General features: G+C 35.5%; 1 protein-coding gene across 3 annotated transcripts in view; it reads right to left on the bottom strand.

Annotated features, from left to right (window-relative positions):
• The window catches only part of LOC150101823 (RNA-binding protein 5-like), a 455,027-nt gene that overhangs the window by 61,291 nt on the left and 374,690 nt on the right, over positions 1 to 19,046 (bottom strand). For all 3 annotated transcript variants that reach the window (XR_016549043.1, XM_090400660.1, XM_090400661.1), the window contains exon 21: positions 18,687 to 18,761. Coding sequence is in view for 2 of the 3 variants with exons in the window: in XM_090400660.1 (XP_090256786.1) it covers positions 18,687 to 18,761 (75 nt within the window). In the remaining variant the exon portion in view is untranslated. The remainder of the gene's footprint in view (positions 1 to 18,686; positions 18,762 to 19,046) is intronic.

Below are 19,046 nucleotides of genomic sequence, written 5' to 3'. Positions count from 1 at the left end.
GCCTTTCCAACATAAGGAGTATCACTGCTATCAAATGGGCTAAGGAGGCTGAAAGTCCCTGTAAAGATTATTCACATCCTAGATGGAATTCAAACACAGGCCTTTTTAACTAAGGAGCATCACTGTTATCAAATGAGCTATGGAGGCTAATCCAGACATCTGAGTTAAGGCAAAAAACTTAATTATGATATCTCCTATTTGGTCTGAAGCCAGCTTGCTCTTTCCCGAGTTTTAAATTCTCAGCAGTGATATTCCTCTATAATTCTCACATTCAATTTTAATTTCCTTTTTATAAATATATTTTCATCTTCAGTATAAATGTATACTGAATCTTTATCATCTGATTCCTTTTACAGTACCCTGTACTCCATTCCTAAGCTTTTTTGAGTAACCTCCAAAATATTTTGTCACACTGAAGACATTTATTTTCTATATTATTATGAATGTCTTCTCATGACTTTTCTTTAGTTACTTTTACAAACACCTACATGCTCCCCCCCCTACACACACCCATTCTCTCACTGCATTTACTGACACTTAACCTGGCATTAATAAGGTGGGGTGTCACAGACCCCAAAGAATTTAAATTGACTATAACATTTTACCAACACATTGCAGCGAGTCATGCCTCAGTATAGCTTCCCCTCCCATAACCAGCTACTCGATGCCATAGATGACAAGCTATTATGTGCAAGCAAGTTTAGTTTGCAGAGGTGTAAAGTGTGCTGGGGTCCACCAGACCCACCTTACCAAAAGTGTGACTATATTTACTTCTGAAACGTAAGTTGTTTTCATGTATTATTCTACTAAAATATTATCGCTACTGCTGTCTCTTCTATATTTTTACATGCCAACTATAAGCAAATACGTTTTCGTAACTATTTAGAGGGTATTTTGAGAATAATATCTTTTTTTTTTTAGCAGATGAGTTATGAGTAGGAAGAACAGAGGTTACATCAACTTATAGATGATGCTTTGACAGACAAGGAGCATTTAGTGGAGATGATGATAGTGAAATTGATTTAGAATTAGTCAGTAACAATGAGTCTAATATAGAACAAGACTGTGAGGAAAAATCCACAGAGGAATAAATTATTTGGGTGGGTCTGTGGGACCCCACCTTACCACTTTTGTTACATTTCCCACCTCACCAGCGCTGGGTTAACTTGGAAGGAACTTTCAATATGATTTCTTCTTTTCTAGGACTGCTTCTGTAACTTCTTGATCTATACAAAAGTACTGATCTTCTGTCCTTACAAACATCTCTGTCACATACCACCCCTTGTTTTAATCAATCAATGTTTTCTTCAGTTTCTGCCAATGTATTTCCAAGGACCCCTCCCCCACCCACCCACAAGCACTTTCGATTTTAATCCAATACTTTATCTCTGAAAGTTACTTGATTTTGATTCTCTTAAAACTTTTATAGATATTTTTCTTTTCAATATGATATTAATATTTATCCTTAATCATTATCACTCATTATTTAAATCTTTTTGTACACTCTTGTAACCTGAACCCAATGTAAAAGATGCTATCAACAATAACATGAACAATAAGACACGATTTTTTATTTGTTGTACTTTCTCCATGTGAATTTATGCACATCGAACACAGTGTTTTTCAGAGCTAATTCACATTTCAAATAAAAATCCAGTGGTTGACTCTCACTACAGCAAATGCAACTATAACAAATTACCAATGAGACACAAACAAGTCCCAATAGGCAATGTAGCTCTAAAGGAAATTAACTATCCATTCCTGTAGTCCTTACTGACTTGCTATACTGAGAGGTGATGTATTGTCTGGTATTCATTTTCTACTTGGGTGTTTAGATCTCCAACAAGAACCAGATTTAGGTCAGCTGGATGCTCTAATGATTCAAAAATTTTCTCTACATCTTTTACAGAAAGACACTACAGCCAATGCCACCATAATAGGAATGATGAAGCACAGTTACAAAGACCTTTCTGTGGGACAATAAGTGCAAGTAGGTATCTCACTGTCCAATTTCCTATTGTGAAATTTGTTTAGGTCATAACTTGAAACAGCTTGCCTTCAAGTTTATATTTAGCATTGAATACTATAGCCACTTTTTCCCTGATCGTTACTGACTGAATGTGATATCTTAGTTATCATTTAACAGAATCTCATGGTTTTGTATTCTTTGTTTTAGTAACACCTGTACATCAACATGGTACTTCTCTAATGATATTAATATTTATCCTTAATCATTATCACTCATTATTTAAATCTTTTTGTACACTCTTGTAACCTGAAAGTCTGAACCCAATGGAAAAAAAATGAAACAGATATTCTATCAGTTTCATTTCTTTTCGGTTGAGACTTTTCATGCTGTTGATTCCTGTCATCAGTTATGATGATATTGGGTTAGAGTTTGTTCAAGTAGCTGTTTTTCTCTCTTTGTCTTAGTCCAATTCCTTGATGAAAACAGTTGGACCTTGTTTAACGGAGTGACCCCACCCACCCACCCACCCATATATTTCATAATAGATGTGTATATACAGTTGCTACTGCCTGTATAGAAAATGTGTAAGTGAAGATCATATGGCTTTCTTACCCAATTCAATTAATAAGAAAAATAACATCAAAAATAGAATATACCAAAACATGTGACATGCAAATAATGCTGAAAAGGAAAGATACCATTTTCTCTACTGAAAATAAGAAAGAAATGACAATGACTGTATATAATAATACTGACAACACAGAATGAAAATGACACAAGACAGATTACCACAACTACATGCACAGAAATAAAGAAAAACACACGATATAAATTATATAGAAAGTTCAACAAACTCAGACTGGAAACAATATAACAGAGACTACTAAGATAACTATAACTCTATACAAAAAAAAAAAAAAAGTGAAAACAACAAATCCAAGTCAATGACAACTATCCTCTCCTAAGCTGACAAACAAAAATGAACAAGTGGGGGGGGGGGGAATCATGAACAAGAGAAGAGAATACAATAAAAGAGGGGACAGGATGTGAAAGAGAAATACAGTAGAAACAGCAATGAGATATAGCTGATACCCACAGTGCTTTTTTTTTGGGGGGGGGGGGGGGGGGGGGGAGAGAAACAAAATGGTACTAGCTTTTATTAACAGTAATAGGTGACATGGGATATGGCACGTTTAGAAATTTGTAACATTTGTTTTTTTATATAATATGCAAATAAGCTCAGTTATTTAATGTAAAATTAAAATTTACAATTTTCAATTCTGTCTATTATTAAGATATTTGCTATATAAAATTTTTATTAAAAATTATCATATACATTTTACTTATTTCTTATATTTTTGTACATAAAATCTAAGCTTAATAAACTGTGTTATATAGATAATTTACTGCTCTTATTTCAAAAGCACTACGTAATGCTAGCAAAGAATGAGTACCAGCATCTTTTTGTTTTTCAAAAAGTATTCATATAACCAAAAAATCAGAATATGATAGCAAAGAGAATAAAAAGATATTTACTAACAAAACTAGTGTTAAGAAGAGCAACAGAGCAGTTTAAAATAGTCATCATCCGAAAATTCAATGCAAACCCAACTTTCAAGCCAAAGGAGACAATGAATGTTAATAACAGAAGAATCATACAGAAGAATAGAGAGGAAAAAGAAATAAACAAAATACCTAACAACAACAGACCCCTATGGAAATAAATAAAATATTTACCTTTTATTGCAAAATGCATAGAACAAAACTAAAGGAGGAAAGGTGATAATATGTGCTAGAACAACTGGAGAAATGATTGCTGTGCGATACATCAGGAAGGAGAATGAAAGAATAAGTCAATGGGGAAAAGTATGAAAGTGCAAGAAACTGGAAGTAATGAAAAGGTACTGTATGGAGATTTGATGACAAGGTATAATTAATGAGAAAGTGATGAAAGCATGTTTTCCCAAGTTGCCAAGATTGAGGATGTTAGTAAAGTTGTTGGTCTAGAGGGAAGAAGTGAAAGAATTTATTGTTTTGGCTGGCACGAGTGATTTGAAAGGTGAAAAATATACAATGAGAGAAGATGTGAATAAGCTATTGATAGAAGCAACAAAGAAGAGCAAGAAATTAAGGATTGTGTCTGGTGCCTCGGTATGACAGGAGTGAATTGAGAAGAGGAAAAATGATTACAAATGAATCAGTTAGAAGATTGTGCAGGAGGAATGGTTTTCAGTTTATAGATGTATGGAGTGAATTTCATGGACAAAAGGATTTGTATGTGCCTGATGGACTGTATTTAAATGGTTTTAGAGTTAGACATTTGAAGTTGTTCAGTAAGAGGTTGGATGTACAACCTCAGAAAAACCTGAGGTATTGGAGGGAGGAAAGATGTAGTCAAGCATAGGTTCAGCCACACCTGAGATAAATGAGTGTGTGTACAGAAAGTATATAAAATAGTGAATGCATAATCACAGGTTCCAAATATGAATAGGTTGGTAATGACATTACACATGGGTAACTGAAGATCCAAGGGTTTGTCAAAATTCATGTACATGAATGTTAGAAATAAAGTACAGGAGTTTTGGGCATGGTCAATTCAACTTGGCCAAAAATTACAGGCATTAGTGAGACCAGGTTAACAGAAAATGATATAGTTACAGGAACAGAAAGTAAAGGGTACGGATTTTTAAGGATAAAAGTAATAGGGCAGGAGGTAGGGTATTCCTAATGAACTTCAACCAATATCAGAAGTTAAAGAGGAAGGTCTGAGGGGAGACGGTTCATTTGAGGCTGTTTGATACAAACAGAAATGGAATTTATACAGTTGATAACGGATACATCATGTTGGATGTTTAATGGAATATTTACAGCACTAGGAAAAAAAAAAAAAAAAAATCAGCTAACGCCTTTTTATTCCCATATATATATATATATAGGAAGTAGGCGTTTTTAGCCCTATCTAACTTTTGGAGACTGAGTGGACAGTTCAATCTCCACTGGTACCCAATCAGAGATAGCTGGCCCAAAGGCTATCACTAATTAAGCGGCATGCAGTGAAGAGTGACTGCTGAACAAGTGCCGCCATCTCGTGGTCCCTAACCCTAACACTCGTATTTAACGTCTGAAATAATGTGGATTCTACGGTCGATTTTTCTTGAGTTTACGGGACGAAAAACCCGAGTTTACGGGACGAAAAACCCGCTTGCCTGTGCCAGAGATCGACTAACTTGGGAACCGGTCGAAAAAAGGCTGAGAAAAATTTCCTCTAGTCGCCAACTAGACTCGAAATCAAGTCTTCCTTCATGCGGCCAAGCAGCGTGGCGTGCCACATCCACTGAGCTACACAGGCTCTCACTAGGAAAGGAATAAAAACTAATTTTAATGCTTCCAATATTTTGCCTCAGTCACTGAGACATCTTCAGGGATTACAAATAACTCTTGTAACACACACACACACACACACACACACACACACACACACACACACACAATATTAAACGAAACATGTGACTCTAAAGTCCTATCTAGGTAGTACGCCTTAAATGGGCGTTTGTAGGTGGCCTAGGATGTAAAGTGGGATTTCTGACAATTATCTTTCCCAAATTTTGGAAAGTTTTATGCATCCATATTTATTTAAATTCAGTTGATTTCTGAGTGCCACTGCAGATTCTAAAAACAGTCTTTCCTTTTTCAATTTACTATGGTGGAGCATAGTGGGTTTCTTCCAGATCCTGAGGGTTGTATCCAATACATGGTCTGCAAGGCGAGACTGACCATAATCGTGATTATAGCTGTACAATTTGTGTTCTGCTAAATGGATGTTTGCTGATCTACTTGTCTGTTTGAAATAAGCCAACTTGCAGGAACAGGGTACTTTATATACTCCAGACACTGAGAGAGGAAGAAGCTGATGTTTGGTGGAACCGATAAGGTAGCAAGTTTACGGTGGGGCTTAAAAGGCGTGTAGGTTGTACTTTTTTTTTGGACATATAATGTAGAAACAGTAATAAAAAAATAAGATAATCCCAAAAAAAAGAACAGGGATGAGGAGTTTATTCTTAGTAACATCAAATAAAACTTCCTGAAAAATGAAACAAAGCTGAGTGTCCAAAGTAATTCAGTTAAGGAAGAGGCCTAATTGGTAATACAACTGAAGCAACTAAGGCTATATTGTCTATTAGCTGTATCTGGCTAGCTTGTCTGGTTTGTGGGATTAAAAGACACGATACTTTCTTCATATGAGGGAAAGTTCCTTGCATTGTAAACAGGATTTGAATTCAGATCTTTCCCACCATTGGGCATCATTACTAACCGAGCTACAGAGGATCACAAAGGAAGACTTAATACTCAACCGTTCCTTTATTGCATATAGCAGAAAACAAACTTGTAGAGCATTATTTGGATAAGATCACTTATCCTATCCACAGGTATATGCTTCATTTGATGTGAAATTTGGCACAGCTATTTCACATCAAATGAAATGCGCACAGTTTTTTGCATCTTCAAATCTGATCCCTTTCTGAGGTAACAAAATTTTATACACTTAACAAGGTTGACTAGTTTATTATTCTATATGTTCAATATTCTATGCTATTCGATACCAGACAATCCTCTCCATCCAACATTAGATCTTTTCGTAATCTTCTGGGCACACCATTGAAGTAATCTATCCTCTCAGTAACTAAGATCATAATTTCCTACAAGTTATCTCTAATGGAATGTCCTTTCCTCAACCATTTTCAACCTCGTGTCATTTAGCAATACAGCAATGCCAAGAAAGAAGACTTCTGGGATTTGTCCTCCTTTCCTTTCTTCATGGTCAGATCCATTGTCAGACTATATACAGAAATTTTGATGGAATAAAGATGTTCAATCTCCACTCAAGAACATGCAAATAGATTATTATGTCTGTACACAAATGCTAGGAGTATCAGAAACAAAGGGATAGAGTCTGTTGCCTTGGTCAATATGTTGGGACCTGAAATTGTAGTCATTAGTCAGGCCTGGCTATCAGAATCAGACATACTAACTGGTATCAAGTGTAAAGAGTAAACTATTTTTAGGAAGGATAGAGAGGATAGGGGAGGAGGGGTGTACTGCTAATGATATCGGTTGACTTGAATCCAGTTAGAGTTGAAACCTATGATTGTACTAATAATATTTCATATGGCAGTGAGTTTGAAGCCATCTGATGTGAGGTGAAATCGAACAAGATCAATTACATATTGGGGTGTTGTTACAGACCTGGTGGATCAGTTGCTAGTGATGAAGAAATGCATCACAAAATAGACAAAATGAGTAATCATAATGGGAGACTTTAATTATCCAAATATTGATTGGGTATCAGCAGAATCTTGCGAGAAGAATGAAAATGCATTTATTGAGCTGTTGCGGCACAACTTCCTCAAGCAGCATGTGACAGAAGAAACTCGAGGTCAAAGAGTGTAAGATTTGATATAGTGTCAGAGGGTGTTTCAGCTAAAAACCGAACTATTCTGCCTCTGGTTGGTGGCAGTGATCATGCGATACTCACTTGGGAAGTGACTAAGTTTATAAATATTCCATTCAGAAAAGGTTACATGCTGAACTACAAAGCAGGAAATTATGACCAACTGAGGAGTATACTAAGTTCAGTGGAATGGGAGTTGATTGATGGGAAGAATATTGACAATTCATGGGAAGCATTTAAAAAGTACTTAAATGATGCAATATCAGAATGTGTCCTTACAGTTCAAAGAATAAACAGAGCAGGAGTCAATGTTAATCAAAAGATTCATAAGAAAAGGATGATGTAGAAGGAATACCATGTACATAAGGATGACGTCCGTTATGTAAAATTATAAGCAGCAGGCTAGAATAGTCGCAACTGTTGTACGGAAAGCGAAGTCTGAATATGAAAAGAAACTGGCTCTGCGTGCTAAAGACAACCCACAAGAATTCTATTGATATGCTGCAAGTAAAAGCAAGAATGAATATGAAAGGATAACTCTTCTAAATGTAGATGGCATGAGGGTTACAGATGCAGAAGAGGTTGTTCAACTAATGAGTGCCCATTTTGTTAAACGCTGTCAACCTGCTGTATGCGACATTGAGCACACTGCTACCTCTTTAATGGATGAAGAAACTCAGGTGTATGAGGAAGAGGTATTAGAGCTGTTGCACAAACTGAATAAGCATTCAACAATAGGAACTGATGGGATATCAGCATGTGTACTAAATGAGTGTTCAGCTGAACTTGGCTATTCTTTTGACCAGGTTGTTTAATAAGAGTCTCAGAACATGGAAGATTCTGCAGGAATGAAAAGAATGTATGGTCATCCCATTCCACAAGGATGGTGCAAAGACTGCTGTATCCAACTATCAAGCAATCAGTATCTCAGGAGTGGTGGTGAAGATTTTGGAAAAATTGATTAGGTCTTGCATTCAGAAATGGGTTGACAGTAAATCTTTACTTTGCAATGAACAGCATGGGTTTACTAAGGGAAGATCATGTTTTAGCAATTTACTCACATTCTGTAACAAGGTTACCACTGAACTAGACAAGGGGAATGGATACACATATGATACTTTTGGATTTTGCTAAGACTTTTGACAGAATACAGCATGGAAGACTTGCATAAATTTGAGAATATGAGTTTGGATCATAGAATATTAGTGTGGATAGGAGGATGGCTGACTGACACAAGAATCAGTGCTTGGTCCACTGTTATACAATCTATACATTAATGATATTGGGAAGGATTTGACAAGTGACATACTATTTGCTGATGATGCAAAGATAGGTAGGGTAATCAGGAATGCTGCTGATATATAGTACTTGCAGAATGATTTGAATAGGCTGCGATTGTGGGCATGGGAAAATGGATGTCAGTAAATGTAAAGTCATTCACTTCAGCATGATTAGATATCCAATGTCGTATTATATTGGTGGGATTATGCTCGAGGAAACTGATGAGGCTAGAGATCTTGGAGTGTTAGTAGATAGGAAGTTGAAGTTCATGGGCAATGTAGCAAAGATTGCAAATACAACTCAAAAGATAATTGCATTGCTGAAACGAACATTCACACGTAAAGATAAGGATGTCATTTTGCCTCTTTACATGGTCTTGATAAAACCTCACTTGGACTACTGTGCACAGATCTGGTCTCCTGGTTTCTGTTGTGATTCTGATATATTGGAAAGAGTGCAAAGGAGAGTGTTAAAAATGATATCAGGATTGTGGAATAGAGATTATGAAGACAGATTGAGAACTTGTAGACTGCAGACACTAGCAAATAGGAGAAAGAGGGTGGTGATATGATTGAGACTTACAAACTTCTGAAAGGCTCATACAAGATTTCAGTTGATGGAATTTTTCAATTTATGGAGGGTGGGGAAAGGACAAGAGGGCATCTCCTTGGAAGCTGAGAATGAATGCTGCTAAGAAGGAGTTGAGGGCTAGATTTTTCTCTGATAGGGTAGTGTATGATTTGAGTGGATTGCCATTGGATATTGTGAGTGCAACATCTGTATGAAAGAAAGCAGTGCTATTCTTCATATTAACGTATTTAATATATTTCTTTTATACAAATTTGCTTCCTTTAATGTTCGCCCTTGAATAATAACAAATACTTCATAAGTGTCTGAAAGTTTTTGGAATAATTCACAACATAACCCTATCCTAATTTTCCCCAGATTTAGTTTTCCAATGAAAATTATTAAGGTTGTGTATGATATGCCAGGTACTCCATAACTTTGCATTCTGGAAAGAGAAAGAAGGGTTGCCAAAGAACATGATGGAGGGATCATCTACATGAGATGGTGGACATTAGCTAAAGACAGACAGAACTGGAAAGGTAAGAGGAAAATCTATATCTGGTAGTGAATGGAAAGAGGCCAACAAGAAGACGATGATGAAGGCTCACCCTTGGTGGCAAAATATGACCTATCAGTGAAGGGTGGGATGCTAAGGGCTAGTGGGTTGCTGAGTTAAATGCTTTGTGCAAGTGAGCTCAGCCAGAAAAGTTTAAGAGAAACACTGTTCTAAAGTATTGGCATCTGGATAAAAACAGTCTTAACATACTGTAAAGGCTATCTGGTTGTGGTGTGTGTGTGGGGGGGGGGTAGCAATATATGATGATCTAAATGTAGCAGTAGTGACTAAGACTATCCAAATTTGACATACAGATTCCTCTTTCTAGTATATTATTATAAGAAGTTGGCTTAGTGATAAATCTCATTATTTAGAAGAAAGAGTGTTTGATTTCTGCTTACTGCCAAGCAAAAGACTAAAAATTGCTTTATTTTGAGGAAATTGAAGTTTCAGTAGACGCTGACAGAGGCTTAATGTATCCTACTATAACTGAAAGATGCAATTCAAGGGACACTCATATATTGCCTTTTACTGCAAAACATTTTACATCTTTCCTAATGGGGCAAAGACATTCTGAGAGTATCTCTTTTTTCTGACAGAACCTCTGTTCGGCAAAAGGCAATGAATTCTGATCATCTATCAAAAGCATATAGTTACTATTGTACTACTGTAAAATAGTAGATTTAGTATTCAGATGCTGAGGAATATTGAAAACTGTTTCCCAAGAATAAAGCTTAGTAGTAAACAGAAATCAAGTAGATTTCTTGTTAGGATAGATTGCCATGGTTGATACATGAATTTGAAGATGTCCTGAAAAAAACATATCAAAAGTTCCTAAAAAATAAATCAGCAGATAAGAGAATACACAGAAAAACACAAGAGAACTAAACGATCAGTAAAAGAGGATAAACAAAAGTAGTGGGAAGACTGATAAGAATATAAATGATAAATATCAGGAAAGTGGCAAAATATTCTGGAATCTATAGAAAAAGCTTAGAAATGGAGGGAAGAATACAGTTAATGGAATCAAGAGATGATAACTGTGATAAGAAAAGTGCAATAAAAATATTCTGAGTGTCTAGAGCAATTATTTTGAAAGACTGTTAAACAAAACAAGCAGTGCTAGAATAGTGGTAGAAAATATTCAAGAGGAATGCAATCAGGGGCTCATATCAATACTTCATCATCATCATCATCAAATTCCTGCCATGTACCCTCAAGGGGCGTACAGGATATGACAGTACTACATGAAAAAAATTACATCATTACTAACTTCCTCTCTACAATTTTCCTCCAAATCAGTCTGTTACTTGTCAAGACTCCAACATTATCAGATCTTATATTTCTATTGTCTAAGGCACTTTGTACCGTATCAATCCACCTATATCTTGGTCTTCCTCTGGGTCGTTTTCCTGCCAACCTGGCAGAGAACACTTGTTTTGCTAATCTTTCCTCTCCCATTCTATTTAAGTGACCATACCATCTGAGATTAGCTCTGCTAATGCATTCCTGGATGCTGACAATGTCAAGTTCTTTCCTAATATCCTCATTTTTAATATGATATTGCCATTGATGCCATCTGTTCACGCCTCTAATCTTTCTCAGGACTCTCATATCTGCGGTCTCTAGTCTTTGGTCAAGTGTTTTACTTCTGACCAAGCTCTCAGATCCATAAGTTAAAATTGGTTTGAACACAATCTTGTATACAGCTAATTTAGTGTTCCGACTAATTTCTTTCTTATTCCATATGAATTTATTCAATTGACTTCCCACCATACCAGCTTTGCTGATTCTGTTGTCTATTTCTATATTTAGTTTACCATCTTCAGTAAAAATTGTGCCTAAGTAGCTGAAATGTTTTACTTGTTCCACAGGTTCTCCATTCACAACACAGTTGACATTTTCAATGATTCTGCCTATTTTCATCGTCTTTGTCTTTTTAATGCTGACCTTCATACCATATCTATTACAACAGCTATTTAATTTAGTCAGAGAATCTTGCAGACTTGTAGCGGATTTATTTAGAAGTATAACATCATCTGCATAAAGCAAAGAGCTGACATTAACATCTCCAATTTTGAAATCAGGTTTAATAGCACATTCCTTCATAATGTGATCCATATAGATAATGAATAACAGAGGGGATAATGTACATCCTTGTCTCACACCAGATTTAACATTAAACCATCTTCCTGTACTTCCTTCAATTCTAACTGCTGACTCACAACTCAAATAAAGACTAAGTATTGCTTGATATAATGCCCCATTGACACCATATAACTGCAGCGTATTGAATAGCTTCTCTCTTGGCACCTTGTCATATGCCTTTTCCAAATCGACAAAACTTAAATACAGATCTTTGTTATATTCCCATGCTTTCTCGACTATTTGTCGTAAAGAGAAGATCTGATCCTGACAGCCTCTATTTGGCCTGAATCCAGCTTGTTCTTCACCAAGCTTTTCTTCCACAATTCTTCTCAACCGTTTCTCAAGTATACTTGCATAGATCTTGCCAGGAACACTCAGTAGGGAAATACCTCTGTAATTCTCACATTCAGTTTTATTTCCCTTTTTATATATGGGTACTATGAGAGCTCTACTCCAATCATCGGGAATTCGTCCCTCTGTCCAGGCTTTCTGAACTATGCAGTGCAGCCACTGTAAGACTCTTATACCACCATACTTCAGCATTTCTGGTCGAATATCATCTACTCCTGCTGCCTTTCCACATTTCAAGCCTTTGATGGCTTTTTCTACTTCAAGTATGGATATGTATTCCTGACTGCATGCCTGGTCAGTGTTTTTTATCACTGTGCTGTCATCACTGCTTGTTTCATTTAGCAGTTTTTCAAAGTAATTACTCCATACTTCAAGGATATCTTTTTCTCCTGTTTTCATTTCACCTTTATCATCTCTAATTCCTTTTATAGCACTCTTTCCTCCATTCCTAAGCTTCTTCAACAACCTCCAGAATATTTTGGCACCTTCTTGATATTTATTTTCTATATTCTTGCCAAAGTCCTCCCATGACTTTTGTTTAGCTGGTTTTACACACTGTTTAGCTTTCTTACATTTGTCTCTGTATTCTGTAAGAGTAAAAGCTGACTTATTTGCCAGGAACTTTTGATATGCTTTCTTCTTTTCCTTCACTGCCTCTTTAGCTTCCTGTGTCCACCAGGGAGTTCTGATTTTTTTATCCTTGCACACAACCTCACCACATGCCTCTCTGGCAGAATCAATCAATGTTTCCTTCAGAGTTTGCCACTGAATCTCCAAGGTTTGATTCCTGTTCTCAAACTCTTTCATTTTCTTTTCAATAATATTTCTGTATTTTAGTCTACAGTTCACATCTGAGAGCTGCTCAACTTTTATTCGCTTTAAAACTTTCTTACATGTTATTCTTTTCAATATCAAATTCAATTTTATCCTGCTCAAGACTAAATAGTGATCACTTCCAATTTCAAATCCTCTGTACACTCTGGTGTCCTGCACCAGGGAGAAAACATCACTATCAACAATAACATAGTCAATGAGACTTTTCTTATTCCTAGCCTCTTCTCTCCATGTGAATTTGTGCACATTTTAATGTTGGAACATGGTGTTAGTAATAACCAGTCCATGTCCTGAGCAGAAATCCAACAGATATTTGCCATTATTATTAGCTTTGCTCTTTTCTCCAAATTTTTCCAAAATATTTTTGTATGTCTCACAATCATTTCCTACTCTACTATTTAGATCCCCAACAAGGACCACCTTTTCCTTTTTCATTGTGTCAGTTGCTTTTCCTAAAGCCTCAAAAAATTCCTCCACTTCTACCTTAGTAGAACCTTCTGTGGGACCATAGGCACAAATAAGTCTCATTGTCCAGTTCCCCATTCTCATATTTGCCCACATTACTCTACTTGAGACTGACTGCCATTCAAGAAGATTAGCCTCGTATTTTGTGTTGAATACTATGGCTGCTCCTTCTTTTCCTTGATTGTCATTGCCTGAATATAACATTTTGTATTTATCGCTCAGAAAGATCTCACCAGTTTTGGTCTTTTTTGTTTCAGTCACCCCTATTATGTCGATCTGGTACTTATCTAATTCCTCAGCTAGCTCCATTTCTTTGCCATTCAGGCTTCTTACGTTGATAGTACCGATCTTTAACTCTGGTGATGTTGAGTTGGGGTTTGTTTTCAGATTTGTTCCAGTAGCTGACTTTTTGCTGTTCGCCCTGGTTCCCTGGCGAAAACAACGGGGGCCTTGTTTAACCGGGCGACGCCCCAGCCGGCATGAAATTTTGTCATGTTGTACCATCATTTTTTATTTTGGTTTAACCAATAAGAATACAATTTGGTCGGCTAAATCCCAAATTGCCAGCCCATCCTCGTTCGTTCAGTATCAAAGTAGATACCCAACAGGGTGCACCACGAGAAGGTGAGGATTGGACATTAGGTCAGAAGCCCTGGTCGGTTCTCCGCATTCCTTTAAAGGCTATGTGGAGGTCTCCTCTCAGTTATACAGCTTTGACCCTTAAGCACCCCATATCAATATTTGAAGTAGAAAAAGCTACCAAAAGCCTCAAATGTTGAAAAGAAGCTAGAGTAAGTAACAAACCTACAGACACTGGACGTTATCTTCACTTCAAATCTACTCACCATCATGCACAAAAACTTAACATTATACATATGCTTAAAAATAGAGCAACAAATAAGAATCTATAGAAAAAGCTTAGAAATGGAGGGAAGAATACAGTTAATGGAATCAAGAGATGATAACTGTGATAAGAAAAGTGAAATAAAAATATTCTGAGTGTCTAGAGCAATTACTTTGAAAGACTGTTAAACAAAACAAGCAGTGCTAGAATAGTGGTAGAAAATATTAAAGAGGAATGCAATCAGGGACTCATATCAATACTTGAAGTAGAAAAAGCTACCAAAAGCCTCAAATGTTGAAAAGAAGCTAGAGTAAGTAACAAACCTAAAGACACTGGACGTTATCTTCACTTCATATCTACTCACCATCATGCACAAAAACTTAACATTATACATATGCTTAAAAATAGAGCAACAAATATCATCACAGAAGAAAAAGATCTGCTTGGTGAACTTCACTCAAATCTCAAACTCATACAAATTCAAAAGATTCTCAATAGAAACAACCCACAGCAACAACCTCCAGTCATGCAGTATACATTGTTCACTGTCATACCTTATGCCGGATCAGTTTCAACAAAAATAACAAAAATCATGAGGAGCATCGCCTTCTACAAGCACGCAGGTGTATATAACATATAGGGGATGTCAACAACAACAGAATGGATACCTCAGGATTAGCCCATCATTTCGCGATTTCGAACCACTCCATCAATTGGGACAACAGCTCCATGTCATACATTGAAGAAGATTTCAGATGTAGAAACTTTAAAGAAGCTGCAGTGGTACTTCGGACAGGAGACGATCTCAACAGAAATCAAGGCATGATACTAAAAGACATTTGGAAAAGCTTAATAAATTCACTATGCTTAGCAGAACTCAACTTCGTGAAAAACTATAAAATGCGATTAACAAACAATGACTAATACCCCATGCTTCATGCTCTTGATGTTACGTGTCATTTCAATTTTAATTAATTTAACTGTTGTTACTCCATTCTTTTTTAGCATTGAACATTAGTGTATCCATTTCTTGCCCTGAAGAAGCCAGACAGACTTAGCCGGCAAAACTTGTTGATGATTGTATATATGTATAGAGAACTATGGTCCACTAATCCAAAAAGAAAATTTCTCATACTTAGTGTCAAGGGACCAAATATTAACAGTTACAAAGAGTAGGTGACATTTGACCAGAAATGTTCAAACATGGAGATATAAGTTTTAAAGCATAATTCAGAAGGTCAAATTCCAAATGATTGTAGCAAAACTCTCATAGCCCATCTATAAAAGGGAAATGAAAATGAACATGAGAATTACAGAAGAATTTCTCCATTACATGTTCCAGGTAAGATTTATATTTATATACTTGAGATGAGGCTAAGAAACGTACAGAAGACAAAGACAAATTCAGTTGAAGCCAGAATAGAGGGTGTCATGTGTTCAGATATTCATTTTACTACATATAATTGAGAAATTGTGGGAATATAACAAGGATCTTATTTAAGTTTTGTAGGTCTAGATCTGGAAAATAAAGCTGTTGAGAATTTTACAGTCATGTGGGATAAATGTAACATTATATGGAGCAATACATAGTGTATATTTAAGTTGAATGTCAACAGTAAGAATTGAAGGAAATGCAGAAATGTGGTTTGATCATCATGCTAGATGTCTCCAAAAAGTGTCTGTTGAAAAAAAAAAAAAAAAAGAGACCAATTTAACCTATTTGAACAAATCATCTATAACTTAGCACCAGAATCATGACAAATTCTACAATGGCATATCTATTCTTAGCATTCTCTCTTTCACCTTTCTCTTTCCCTCTCTGCTCAGAAAACCAGAAAACTGGACTAGTTAAAATAACCATTTTCCACCATAAAGATGTGCACAAATTCAAGCGAAGAACAACCAAGAAGTCTTTTTGATTACATTAGGTTAAAAGCAATATTATTTTCAGTCTGTTCCAAATACAGGCCCAGAGACGTGAAATAGAAGTAACACTGTACAGCTTTAAGCTAGCAACAAATGAGCATCACAAAAAAAAGAACAGTAAAAAGTTTTAAAAGGAATCAAAATTGAATGGCTCTCAGATGACCTGTAGACACAAATATACAAAAATTACTGGGGAAAGAGAGTTGAAATCAAGAATTAGACTTCTTGAGAGAGTTACATATGAATGTATTCTTGAGAATCTAAACAAATCATTAATGGCTTAATTAAAAACTGCTACAAAAAAGCATGAAAATGATGAAAAGAACATTACAAAGAGAATCAAGAATAGTAGAGAAACTAAATAGATATTTTGAATCTAGTGTATATATAACTACTTTAAAAATTATTATACAGGATAACCAGTAATAAAGAAGGGATAGGATGCATGTAAATAAAATACAATTTTAAGTATACTTCCCTAATGAAGGTAGAGAAATAGAAAACTTCATCCACAACTTCAAATGTGAAAAGTCAGCTTGAAAGGCAATATATAAACTAAAATGCTTCTTAGGAAAGAATTTTATAATGATTGAACTTCAATACTCTGAAGTACTCAGTACTCTGAGTAAGATCAGATTCCAACATGACTGTAGCATTGTGCCAACATAGAAGAGAAATAAAACTAGATGTGAGAAATAAAGATATCTTAGCCTCTCAAGAATACTATAGAAAAGGCTAAGAGAAAGCTGGGTTCAGGATAAATAAGAGGATCAAAGACCACAGATTTTTAGTTTAAATCCAACAGTTGAAAAATCACAGGATTATAAGAACAACTATGGTCTGAAGATCATGAAAAGGGATGTGAAAAAGAAGCCAAAGGAAAAGCTGTTTAAAACAATAAAATGTGTGGTGTAAATAGAGCCATATGACTTGAGTTATTAGTGAGAAAGTTCAATGATGTACAAGAAGTTGGTTCAACATTAAATCAGGTGGTAGGCAAGATTTATGCCATCATTGCTGTTATTTATAATATAAAATATTATAAACCTACAATACATTAACACCACAGGTAGGAAAAGGGCTAAAAAATCAAAGACCCTGTAGAATTTTTTCAAGCGACCTGAGGCCACCAATAAGTAGCATGGCAGTTTTACATTGAAGGAGGAGAATTATCTATCCTCTAAAGGTATTTAAACATGCTCATGCCACAGTGGGATATGAGACCACAGTTTACAGCATTTGCCCATGGCACAGTTCACATGTACAATAGCATATATGATCACAAAAGCCTTTTGGCTCTTTATTTTAGTATATATAAAAAAATGTTCTTAGTTCTAAGAGAAGATAAACTATTTTTTCCTTCAACTTTCAGGAGTCCCCTGCAGCTCAGTTGAATAATATGTCCTTTGGTTGAAAATACCTGGGAATGAATCCATCTAGGATGTGAAGAACCTTGCAAAGGTTACAACCAATTTCTACAAAATCAATTCTAAAAAATTGATTTTGCAGATCTCTTTACTTATTGCAATAACTAAAGAGATCTGCAAATTCAATCAATTTTTCTTTCCTCACTAACGCTACAATTATTTGCTAGATAAGTGTATAACTCTAGAGGAAATTAATCGAGTAGGAAAAGAGATATAAATACATAGATAGCAACTGAAGGTGCAGCCAGTCTCATACGGGAAGGAGGGTTCTTCTTCCTGAAATTCAGGTTTCTCTCCGGCAAGAGAGAAATCTGAATTAATGCTAACTAATAGAGAAAATATGATTAACTGCCCTAGTGTCTATAAAGCCTGGTTGCTTAGCCATGAGTATTTAAATGATTCCTCAGAAATTGAGCAGAAAATGTTAAGATAAAGAGAATTCTTCCAGAATGCTATTTAATGATTCCTCAGAAACTGCAATCAAAATATGACATATAAAAAATGGCAGTTCAGAATAGTAAATGTATTGAAAACTTCCATAGACACCTAACAGTTAAATTTTTCAAATGAATGGAATTTTTAATTTGTGCATTAAACTATCCTTAGAAGAATACACTGGCAACATCAAGATAAATGGCTTCTGAAAAATGATCACTGCTTATGTGAAAAAGCTTGATCATTGCATCATTTATGCTGACACGGTGCTTATGTTGAAATCAAAACTTAAAAAAAAAAAAATCCAGTTGTATATTATCAATTGCAGATTGCAGAGATAATTTTTCAGCACATTAGTGCAGAATCATTCTAAAATTTTACCAATTGTCTAATTTCTCCTTAAAATGATTTAAACATTGAATTATCTGCTATACCTCTCGTTCCTTTTTTTCCAATTCCTCCAGTTCTTCAGCAGACAGCTTTGTCCTTTTCAAAACCTCCAAATTTTGCTGTAAAAGTAATATTTAGAGAATACATACAGATACTCATGGAAATATTAATTGGAAATAAGCTTGGTTATTACTGGGTTACAATGATAAAATTACATGCTACTTTGACAAACAAAATTATCATCTTCATATAACATCTACAGTTAAAGTTAAAAATTCTGATTTAAAACATCCTGGTAGAATGCAATTATAAACATACTTTCATACTGAAGCTAGAAAATGAGACAAAAGACATCACACTGTTTCCTTTACTTATGGAGATAACAATTGCTGCAATAACTTAAG

This window comes from Typopeltis vanoorti, chromosome 11 (assembly GCF_054136105.1).
Source record: "Typopeltis vanoorti isolate ZY-2024b chromosome 11, IOZ_Tvanoo_1.0, whole genome shotgun sequence".
NCBI classification, from domain to species: domain Eukaryota; kingdom Metazoa; phylum Arthropoda; class Arachnida; order Uropygi; family Thelyphonidae; genus Typopeltis; species Typopeltis vanoorti.
Note: the sequence above shows the minus strand (reverse complement) of the source record. Positions and strands in the feature narration are given on the sequence as shown.